At 51.4% G+C, this 11,203-nt stretch overlaps 1 protein-coding gene across 1 annotated transcript; it reads left to right on the top strand.

The window, feature by feature from the left end:
* Positions 1 to 3,671: 3,671 nt before the first annotated feature.
* foxj1b (forkhead box J1b) lies at positions 3,672 to 10,933 on the top strand. Its single transcript, XM_088936272.1, has 3 exons — positions 3,672 to 4,046; positions 4,486 to 5,124; positions 8,601 to 10,933. The coding sequence occupies exons 2-3, from the start codon at positions 4,549 to 4,551 to the stop codon at positions 9,417 to 9,419; spliced, it is 1,395 nt and encodes a 464-aa protein (XP_088792398.1). The 5' UTR covers positions 3,672 to 4,046; positions 4,486 to 4,548; the 3' UTR covers positions 9,420 to 10,933.
* The last annotated feature ends 270 nt before the right edge of the window (positions 10,934 to 11,203 follow it).

Below are 11,203 nucleotides of genomic sequence, written 5' to 3'. Positions count from 1 at the left end.
TTACAGAGCTACAAGCGTGCTTTGTAACTCCTGAGTGTGTTTGTGCTGATAACGATGCTCTTCACGTGAGCTAAGAAGTGCAACACTTCATTCTGAGTAAACCCAAATCAAAAATTAATCTTAATCAATTCTGCCGTGTTGGACAGACGCGCGAACACTACAGAGAAAGGAACAAGTGATAGGTTTATTCATGCTGAAAAGAGAAGAAAGAAAACACAACGGTGGCCTGTCTTTCTCACACCTGAAGAAGGCTCCACAGCCGAAACGTTGTGTTCTCTTTCTTCTTTTTTTCAGCAGGGAATAAACCTATTACTCGTTCCTTTGCAGCCTACGCATGCTGACGCAGCTCCCCACCTGAACTACTAAAGAGAAAAGTCCAGTTTAGCAGAATTGGTAGCCTTTAGGTTATTGTGCAATGTAAGGTTGTCCATGCAGTCAAATCACAGTTATCACGTAATTAAGTGATACACATGAAATACATATGTTTTTTGGTGGTAGCGTCCCGGTAGGTCTGAAATGCCGAGATGTGTGGAAGGCGATGAGTTGTAGTGATGGTGTTCTGCCACCTGATGGCGACCTAGGGTAAAATAATTGAAACAGAAAAAAACTTCTACGACCCTTGAAGTGGTGTGGCCTTCCGATTTTAATCGTATTGGAAGATTCTGATACAAAGTAATACATGTTTATTCCAATTCGAGATTTTTTTACAAAGTTTTAAATTATTCTAAAAACGATATATTCTATTAATTTAGCCGTAAGAGAGGGAGATTTTTAGGAAATTATTATTTTTGTAAATGGTTACTTTGTCGACAAAAAAAAACTGTTGTGTTTTTTCACTACAGTACGTCAACACCGCTCCGAAATCGATTTGAGAGTTTCGTTATGTCAGAATGTCAACACCTGGCATTATTAAATGCACCTGATCATGGACATGACCGATAATGTACGTAACCTGCATTTATCTGAAGCGGGGAGCCCGCAAGGGCTGGAGAGGAACAAGTCAAGTTTATTCCAGGCTGAAGAGAGAAGCTCCACAGCCGAGACGTTGTATCTCTTTTCATTTCAACATGGAAGGTACATTTTTGGTCTCTGTATATGATTGCAGCATTGCGTTGTGCTCGTCATTGCTTAAACCATGATTAGAAGATTAGCCATATGCCCAGCAGACTATCTGGAATGTTCTAAGGAAGTTGAGGGTAAAGTTTAAACAGCTCTGGCGTGTGTCATCTTTGCGTCGTCTTCCTTGTGCCGGCCCGCCTGGACTAGAGCTCCGCCGTGCTCACTCACGACACCTCTGAGTGGTTCCCAGAAATGTTTCTCTATCGTGCAAAGAACGGACTTTGGAAGTCCGGAAGGTTAAAAGTGTGGCATAGCAAGGGGAAAAAAAACTCCAGCGATTTTTCTTCTGCGTTTTGTATCGTGTTTTTTTGTTGGAAATATATTAACGCACTTTAATGTGTTGGGTGGCCAGTAGGTGGCGCTCTTCCCCCGGAACAGAATTCCCTAAACCAGAGGTGACCAGGGGCACTGTGCTGTAGGCGTGACGTTCTTCAGATGAGATGTTAAAACAATGTTCTGACACCTGCTCCTCTAAAGGCATGAAGTACTGTTCAGGAGACGGAGGTGTTAGCCAGGGCCTCCAGGGTCTGGCCTCCCGATTTTCTCCCTCAGTTCTCAACTGCCCTCCTGGTGGGAGCGGAGAGGAGAGAGAACTGCCCTCCAGTGGGAGCGGAGAGGAGAGGAGAGAGAACTGCCCTCCAGTGGGTTGGGAACGGGGATCTCTGCCTGTAGTAAAGACCATCAGATCCGTTGGGATCAAAGACATCGGACAAAGATAATTCATTCCAACATCGCCTGATCTGTCATCAATTCTACACTTTTAGCCACGTACTCTCACACTCTGTTGGCCTTTCGTACTGTTTCCTCGCTTTGTCTAGCAGATGGCAATGATGTGTCAGCATACACACCTCGGTCTTTTTCATTTCATTCTCTTACCTTTGCTTCTAAGGCTGGGGACATGACCAGCACCCTGAATACTAAACAATCCTTCCCAAACGTCTGTATTAATCCTTTGCTGAAAAGAGAAGAGAGAAAACACAACGTTTCAGCTGTGGAGCCTTCTTCAGGTGTCGAAGGCTTCACAGCTGAAACGTTGTGTTCTCTTTCTTCTCTTTTCAGCCGGGAATAAACCCATTACTTGTTCCTTTGCAGCCTGCGCATGCTGACGCAGCTCCCCACCTGTATTTATACTTGTTTGATCTGCAATTTGTTTTGTTTTTTTAACTCGGAAGAAATATTGAATTGGCCTGCAGCCAACCACAACCCGGCGGTGGTGTAACTGTAACCGTCCAACGCGACGGGAAGAGATTAGACCTTACGTGCAAGTCGTCAGTATCGGTCTGAGTGCGCGCCGGCACCTGTAATTAAGCGGTGCATTGTGCTCCTGCTCCTGGGATGTTTACAATAGCTGAGGAATGCGGGGGGGCAAAGTGCAGCACGCGCGGGACGCACTGGCGCGCGGTTTGAGCGCTCCCGCACGGGCTCCTGCCCGCTTGGCAAGAGTCACGGGTGGGTCCGGCCGCGCGGCGGGCGGGCGAGCGAGCGCCACTCCGCCCTCCGGCCCCGCGTTTTGCGCAGCGACAGCCCGTGGGGGGGGGTGGTGGGGGAGGCAGTGTCCGCCTGCGGTGAAACACATCGTGTTTCCGCGTCTTATTAAGACTGTACACTTCAAAATAAAGCACACAGCGTCCGGCTGTAGCCAGCACGGATATATACTGTGATCGATTTCCTTAACAACCTTAATACTGCTGCCAGTAATAACAATAACAACAACAGCAATCATCATCATCATCATCATCATCATCATCATAATAATAAAAGTTCAAGTAGAGAGCTGCGTCAGAATGCAAAGAACAGGTAGAGGTTTATTCCACGCTGAAAGGAAAAGAAAAGAGACACAACGTTTCGACTTCAGGTGTGACACCTGTAGAAAGCTCTCAGCCGAAACGTTGTCTCTCTTCTTTTCAGCAGACAATTAATCTTTGCCTGTTCCTTCATCATCATCATCATCATCGTCGTCATCGCGTACATGCTTTAAGAATTCATCTTGCTTTCCATTAATGAGATCCAAACCGATAACTACGCATATTGTAATAGCCTTACCGCCCCCGTATCTTAATCGACTTAAACGATAATGTAACAATTCCCATCATTACCTAGCATTATCCAGATAGATTGTTCTAAAGGGTATGAAAACGAATATTGATGAACTATTAATACTACTATCACTGATCCTGGAACGCTCGCTTCCTGGCACACTGAATATTTTAAAGGGAAATTGTAAAACCGTGAGGGTTATAGGAAAAATACAGAAGTGGAGTTGTTTTTCGAATACAGATGTGACCGAAAGCAGCAAAGCGTTAAAATGAATCAGAAGATTCGTTGAACAGGACTTGCAGCGATGAATGCGAGGGGCAGAGCAAGGCGTAGGTTGAACCGACGAGTGAAACACGGCGCGGCGTGCGCACGACGAGGCTCTTCCGCGTTGTTTTCGTTTTTAGCCGAAGCGCGCCTGTTTGACGTCGCTCCCTCACTGGCGCAGCCGCGTCTCCTCCCCGGGCAGGCAGCGCGGCGGCGGAAAGGTGAAACCTGGACACCGGCGGGCCAATCGCAGGGCTGGGATCTGTTTAAAGGGCCACCGGAGCCCGTGGCAGACCTAAAAGGAGGCGATGTGACAGCTCTCTCGCATTGCTCCCCGTCGACACCCGCCGAGACCTCCCCGCGGAGTCACTTGCGCCGACACAGGACTCTAGAAGGAAAAAAAAAACTGTTCTTGTTTTTTCTCTGTCTTTCGCACAACCGAGACAGAAAGGAGGTTGGGTGGTGGGGGGGTGGGGGGAGAAAGATTTTTTCTTCTTCTTCTTCTGCGAGTCAAGAGGGATATTGACCTCAGCTGGAGACGTGTATGCCTCGGCTCCCCCTGTGCACCTGTTGCGCGGAAGAGATCTCCCGGGTCAGCTGAGCCCCGCAGCCCCGCAGAGTCCGAGGTAACGACCGGGCCGTCGGGGGCTCCAGCAGCGCAGGGGGGTCACATTGCTCGGAGGGGGGCGAGGAAGCTTGCGCCCCAGGAAAGTGGCACCTCGTTCCTAACTCCTTCTTTGTAAATCGCATCCCAGAGGCATGCCCAGATCCGCAGCCTGTAACTTCTCTTGATTACAGTGATGTTGCCAAGTAGTGATGAGCAGATGACCGCGTCTCGCAGAGCCCCCGTGAGCAGCGAGGGCTGTCTGGCTCTGAAGCTACCTGTTAGAGTGAGCCATTACTGACACCCGGCTGCGTTCGTGCACCGCGCAGTTCTGCGCTTTTGTAATGCAGCATCCATTGAGTCTGCTTTGAAAGTTCATCTTTAAAAAGCGTTTTAATCGTGATGCGACGTTAACGAGGTATACGCTTTTTAAAAAAAAAAAACCTCTGTTCGTTTAACAGCTGTGCGAGAAGTTGACGCGTTTCAGACAGCAGCTCGTCATCCGCCGCGGAGCGCTGTGCAGGATGCCCGTCCTCATGAGCCCGGAGATCGCCACCAAGTTCAAGGAGAAATGGATGCTGCTGCACCCGGACGAGCAGGACAACATCAGCGGCTCCATGAACCTGGACGACAGCCTCACCAGCCTGCAGTGGCTACAGGACTTCTCCATCCTGAGCGCTAACCTGGAGAGACCCCCCAGCTCGGGCTGCCACCCCCAGCACCCGCCGCACCTGAAGCACCCGCAGGCCGCCAGCGACTCGCCCGCCAGCCCGCCCGCCGGCGACACGGCGGCCACCGGGATGCCGCCGAGCCTGGGCAGCCCCGTGACCTCCAGCAGCGCCCTGGCCACCAGCGGCGGCGGATACCTGCCCCAGCCCGCGCCCTGCCCCGGCTACCGCCCGCCGGCGCCCGCGCCCTCCACCCTGCCCGAGGAGATCGACTACAAGACGGATCCCCGCGTGAAGCCTCCCTACTCCTACGCCACGCTGATCTGCATGGCCATGCAGGCCAGCAAGAAGACGAAGATCACCCTCTCCGCCATCTACAGCTGGATCACCGAGAACTTCTGCTACTACAGGCACGCCGAGCCCAGCTGGCAGGTGAGCGAGCCGGCCCGATGAATTATTTATGCGGGTTCGGGAAAGACGGGGGGAGGGGGGGGGGTGCTTTGGTGAAGAGGGGATCTGAGGAGTAGAGTATCTGAAGTGCAGATGTCATTCTAGTAATTGCACTCAGGCATTAGGTATCAGTGAGGCAGCCCCCCAGCTCGGTGAACAGGACGGCGCTGGTCAGGCGCGGCTGGGACTCTCCCTCCAGCAGCCGGCTCGACGTGCTGGACCTCCTCGGGCAGTCCTGAGCCGAACGGGCTGTCAAGGGGGGGTCCACTCGGATTGGTAAAGCGTTTCGGTGGTGACCTCCGCCCTGGTCATCTCGCAGATGGAGTTAGTGCTCTCGGGTTTGCCCACTCCCAGTGCCCAGCAGGCGCTGCAGACTGTGAAGACTATTGCTTACAGTCCACAGACTCCCGAGTTCTCATCTCACAGTGGGGATTTTTTTTTTAATGGGAGGGGGTCAAAGAAAAAAAAATGGCTTCAGGTCTTCGAGAAGATTTCTGCGTCACGGACACACGAGTAATGCGCACGAAAACCGCTCTGTATATAATGGGGGGTACGGCGGGTCTTTGGACAGCCTACAGATGTTAGAAATGAACCCCCCGGTTTGTTAAAAATTTATCAGCTGCTCCTGGCAGCACCCGGCGCGTGCGACAGGTGTACGCCAGGTTACACAATCCCCCTCCGCGGCCGCGAGCCTGCCAGGTGCCTGGCTGGGAGAGAGCCGTGCACCTTCTTAAAGAGACAGTGCCCCCCCCCCCCCCTCCGTGCGCCCCAGGGTGCACAAGCTTCCCAGCGCGCCGCTAGCACTGGGGTCACTAGAGCGCTGCCGACTCGGCTCGCAAAGCGCTTCGCGAACTAGAGGAGACAACGGATATGTTTAAGATTGGATTGCATAGTTGGAAGACTTTATTTCTGCTGGAAACTCTTACTCCGGGAGGTTGTGCAGGGACCTGGGGTCCAGTCCTGCAGGGGTAGACGTCCACGTTCTCTTTGTACCAAAGTCATTTAAACTAGTTATTGGCTGAATGGGACAAGTCGAAGCCTTCCCTTGCTCTTACGAAGATGGAGATTGAGAGAGAGCTTTGAAACCTGCTGTCTGGAAGCGATCTGTGGGGCGGTGTTACAGTCTCCACAGCCGCTGCCTCTCTGTCTGCTGGTTTTCATTCCCATCGGGCTCATCTCAGCTGCATAACTGCAAAACCGAGCCTTTCAATGGGCCAGCAGCCTGACCGACTTGACCCTTTCCATCGTTTTCTGATCCAAAACACTTTGCAAATTGACGATTTAAGAATGGCTTACAAGACCTGCGGGATTGTAACTTTCTAGGTGCAGAGCTAGTCACCTCTGAGATATTTAATTTCCTCCTGCTTTTCAATTAAATATCCCGATTTGCAATAGATTCCCACCTCATTCTGGAGCACATCGTCAGTAAGATAACAGCTGCAATAATAGATCGATAGCATATCCTCTGGTCGAAACAATGAAAATTTGCGTTGCTAGAGTGAGGAAGACAAGGTTCCGTTGCTCCCGCTGCTGTTGTCGCCTTATTTCCCCGAAGACAATACCAAGACATTGGTGCCTTTCACTGCCAACGGCTAACCCGCAGGCTTTCTCTCGCTTGTTTAACTGGCGCATTACACAGCGTCTCCGGTAACATTTTTATTACCAAGAGCTCTGACCCTTAATCACGCCGTTTTGCACCTTCGAATCCCGGGAGTAACTGAAGAATCACCTCGGTGAAGCGAAAGGTGGAGGTCTTTATTTTTTTAAAGCTTTTTTTTTTTGTAAAGGTGCACTTTTGACACCGAGCACAGGAAACGCGTCAGCACAGAACTGCAGTCTCGGCATCCCGACCTCAGAACAGAGCACCCGCCGCTCTCCTGCTGTACAGCATTCTTGTAGTTTAAGATGAAAGTAAAAAAATACATGATTGGATAAAATATGTCATTTGAACAACTCGCAACTTTAAGGCAGCATCTTTACTGCTTTCTCTTCAGCCACAGTGTTAGCAGTGTTCAGAGCGACTGAGTGCGACGTGCCTGTGTCTGTGAGAGAGGCCCTCCTACCTGAAGAGAACTACCTAGGAATCTTACACCAGGGGTGGTTTCAGGATCGTGCTGCACTGCCACCAAGTCCATCACAAGAAAGTGCCCTTCACAGTGTTTTTCTCCTCCCGGAAAAGCCGGCTGCTTTAGGCAGAGTGGAGTGTCTCAAGGGTGCATCAACAATCCCTCACGCACACAGAGCCTCTGCAGACGAGAATCACCCCCTCGTCATCCACGCTCTGGTGGAGCACCTCGAGTTTCAGAGCGGCTGGGGATTCGGCGATGTCACTCCTCGCAGGGCCACAGTCCGCTCCCCCCTCACGGTCTGTGTGGCGTTAGAGTGCCCCCCCCTCACCCCAGGAGCTGTGGGCTTGCTCCACACTGCTGTCTCTGAGAGGCGCCCTCAGCTGACTGGCCGCGTGCGGTGGCGAAGCCCTGTAAGACTGGCCGTGTGTGTGGGAGTCTCGCTCAGACCGAGTGCCGTTGTCAGACTGAGTATTGCCACACATGACAGGACGTTCTGTCCATGCGTTTGTTAGGCAATCTGTTAGCCCTTATCATTTATTGAAATCAAACAAGCACCAGCAGTACTTTCAGAGGAAGCGTCAAAAAGTCGTACGACGGCCACAGTCTTATCCTCTCACATCAGGGACATTTGGTAGTGGAGCTGTTCGTGCACAGCCTGCTGAATTTCAGCCTTTTAATTCTTTTAATTCTTTAGCATTAAACACCTTTTTAAATATCTAGAGAAGGTTCAACAGCACAATGTCAAGATGATGTGCAACTACCTAACCAAAAGGGAGGAATTTAAGCACTAACAGAATTATAGTCTCTGAAAATGAACTGAGCAGATATTACAAGCAGCCGATGACAGAGAGGGCTATTTACAAGCTTTTGAAGGTAACAGGTTTTGCAGAAGGTCCAAGATTCTTTTGCATCAAGCACACAGTGAAACGTGGAAAAGACATTGTGAAAATGATGAAGGAACCTTCCCAAACTGCTATTCCCTCAGAAGTTAAAGGCCTCCATATTTATCCATGTCTCTACGTGCAGCTAGCTCGGCTTTGTCCTTAAGGATAATATCCTTATTTCCACCCATGAACCTGCTATAACACAGCCTCCTGTCCTGCAGTTCTTCATGGAGGTTATTATCTGAAGTGCGGGGAGGGATAACAACAAGTCAGTCTCACACACCTGTATCTAATCACCCCCCAGGACTCTGTACATCTAAGACAAACGTCTCTCCTCCTATGTCCCATCTCCTCCTCGCCGCTGCCCCCGGGTGCAGTGCTGCTGAGCGGGGTTCGAGCCTCCTCGGGCTGCAGCTGCCCCAGGGTTGAGCAGTCACTCAGGAAGCCCTTGGCCCCAGTGCACTGCGAGTTGGTGACGCTCTGTCTCCCCTCTCTCTCTCCGCAGAACTCGATCCGCCACAACCTGTCGCTCAACAAGTGCTTCATGAAGGTGCCCCGGCAGAAGGACGAGCCGGGCAAGGGGGGCTTCTGGCAGATCGACCCCCAGTACGCCGACATGTTTGTCAACGGCGTCTTCAAGAGGAGACGGATGCCGGCCGCCCACTTCAGCGCCCCGCGCCAGAGCAAGATGTCGCCCGTCCCGGAGGCGTCCTACAGCCCGGCCGCCGGCGGCTACCAGGCCCTGAGCGGCCAGCTCGCGGCCGCGGCCCGCCCCCTGGCGCCGGCGGGCTGCGGGAGCAAGAGGAAGCAGCCCTCGCCCAAGAGGAGCGCCAAGCTGGCGCGGGGCGCCCAGTCGCCCCTGCTGGCGCCGGAGGCCGAGGCGCTGAAGGGCGACTTCGACTGGGCCTCTGTCTTCGACGACGTCTTCAGCGGCGGCGGCGGCGGCGGCACCTTCGAGGACCTGGACATCAACGCGGCCCTGAGCTCGCTGGGCTGCGACCTCGACCCCGGCCTGCAGGGGCGCCATCCGGGCGGCGGGGCGCTGAAGTGGGGGGGCAGAGGGGCAGAGCCCCCCTGCGGGTTCGCCGAGCTGGCCGGCGGCCTGGTGGGGTCCCCCCAGCCCCCTCTCGCCCCCCAGCAGCAGCACTTCGAGGACTGGGCGCTGTTCTCGGAGCAGCAGCAGCTGCAGCAGCAGCAGCACCCCTGGGAGGAGCTGAGGGAGGACGCCCAGGCCATCCCTCTGGCCTTCGACCAGAGCTTTAACTTCTGCGAGGGCCTGTTCACCGAGATGCAGCCCTGGGACAGGGTGGAGGCCTACCTGTGACCCTTCCCTGCTGGGTGGAAGACTGACGGACCTCTGTTTTGCTACATTAGCATCATACCTTCCTAGGAATATCGAACATTTAGTTTTTTTTTTTCTTAAATTTGTATTTACAGAAAAGAGAAGCTATTTCCATTCTTTTTTGAGCTGGGGGGGGGGCTTACGGGCCTGGTACACCGATAGCAGCGGAGGGGATCCTTTACAGTCCTGCTGAAGCTAGGGCCCTCTCGCTGTTGTGTGCAGAAAGGCTGGTAGCACAGTGTAGCTGGGAAAAACAATACGTGTGTGCGTATACACTCACAGTTACCTGGCAGGACCCTCACGTCCAGGGTCCAGACAGTACAGAGACGCCGAAAATGAAGGAAAGAGATTGAAAGCCCCCCTGGCACTCCAGATCTCCTCCGAACTTGAAGTCATATGCACTTGCCACTTTGAAATCCCCCTGCTGTGTTTATGAAGATGACCCTCCTACCGGTACAAGGATATGCAGCTGCTGTAGAGAGGTACAGCACCGTTAGACTCCTCATTCCCCTATTTGTTTTCCTTCTTTGTTACAGTCATCTAATATGATCAGAGGCTGCAATCTTAAACACTGTAGCCACAGGAGATTCCTCTGATGCAAGATTGAACTGCGGACTATGACTGTTATAAAGTTGTTTTGCCACTGAACCACAATGTGCTTTTCTTATTGCAGCTCGTAAAAAAAAACCGTCCCCTGCAATTGACTTGATTGAAAATAACCAGCCAGCATTTCGATTGACAGGAGGGATTTATCGGCACACACACACAAACTATCTGGGCCGAGAAACTGACATCCGGTGTCGAGCCGGTGGTGCGTGTGGAGGATGTGGCTGTTAGACTCTCAGACTCTCCACTGAAGTGCTCCAGAAGAGGAGCTGTAAAGTACAAATGCAATTCAGGGTGATGGGTTCCTTATCTTTCATTTCCTTCATAGTAACTGTTCTCGGGTGGTCTTGTGCAGAATTTTTCTCTGTTCTTAAGATGCATTTTCAAGACCTAACCCTCACCGGTATCTCATCTAGAGTTACAAACAGGCCAATCACCTGCTGTTTGCCCTTACAGCCCAGAAGGTTCCCAAGGGGCTGTTTTTCAGCTTTTAATCTGCTGCAATGAAACAGGCTCTTGGCTGGGTTTACTGTAAGACTGCGGCCATGCCATACTTCCATTAAAAATCGGGATCTGCTGGAAGCCAACTGGATTTCTAAGGAAACACAGACTTTTGGCATTCCCTGCTGCTTGCCTTCAATAAAGACAGAAGCCTGGAGCTGTGATAGACTCACAACCGAATGGAGATTTCACCGCAGTAGAATGAAGGGTCTTGAGATGCGTGTGAGAAAACGACAAGTCAGATGTTAAGTGAGGTGTCTGTTTCCTGGAGTCACTGTGAAATACTGACTGAATGAAGCATCGCACCAGTGTGTGTGCAATCTAATGTTTTTGTATTCATAAGCTGTACGAAAAGCTTCGATGCAATAAATATTGTGGATTTTGATCAAGGGCAGTCTCATGTATTTACAGGTTTCAGAGCACGTGCATGGAGAAGAGCTACTGAAATGTACCGTTTCCTAATTTCTTCTCCATCTCATTTCCTAATCTCTACAGTGCCGTTTCTCTTTCCCTTTTGCTACATTAATTAATACATTTTTGTATTTTTAATCATGCAGCATTTTCAATCTTGTCCACATTAAGTGCAATTGTTTTTTTCTAAGAGTTTTAGAAAAAAGAAGAAGGTTATGAATTTGTAGGTATACTGCATGTCACAGCAC

The sequence above is a fragment of the Atractosteus spatula genome, chromosome 18, assembly GCF_055471065.1.
Source record: "Atractosteus spatula isolate fAtrSpa1 chromosome 18, fAtrSpa1.hap1, whole genome shotgun sequence".
Classification (NCBI taxonomy): Eukaryota; Metazoa; Chordata; class Actinopteri; order Semionotiformes; family Lepisosteidae; genus Atractosteus; species Atractosteus spatula.
The sequence above is the reverse complement of the archived record's forward strand: the minus strand, read 5'-3'. Positions and strand labels throughout refer to the sequence as shown.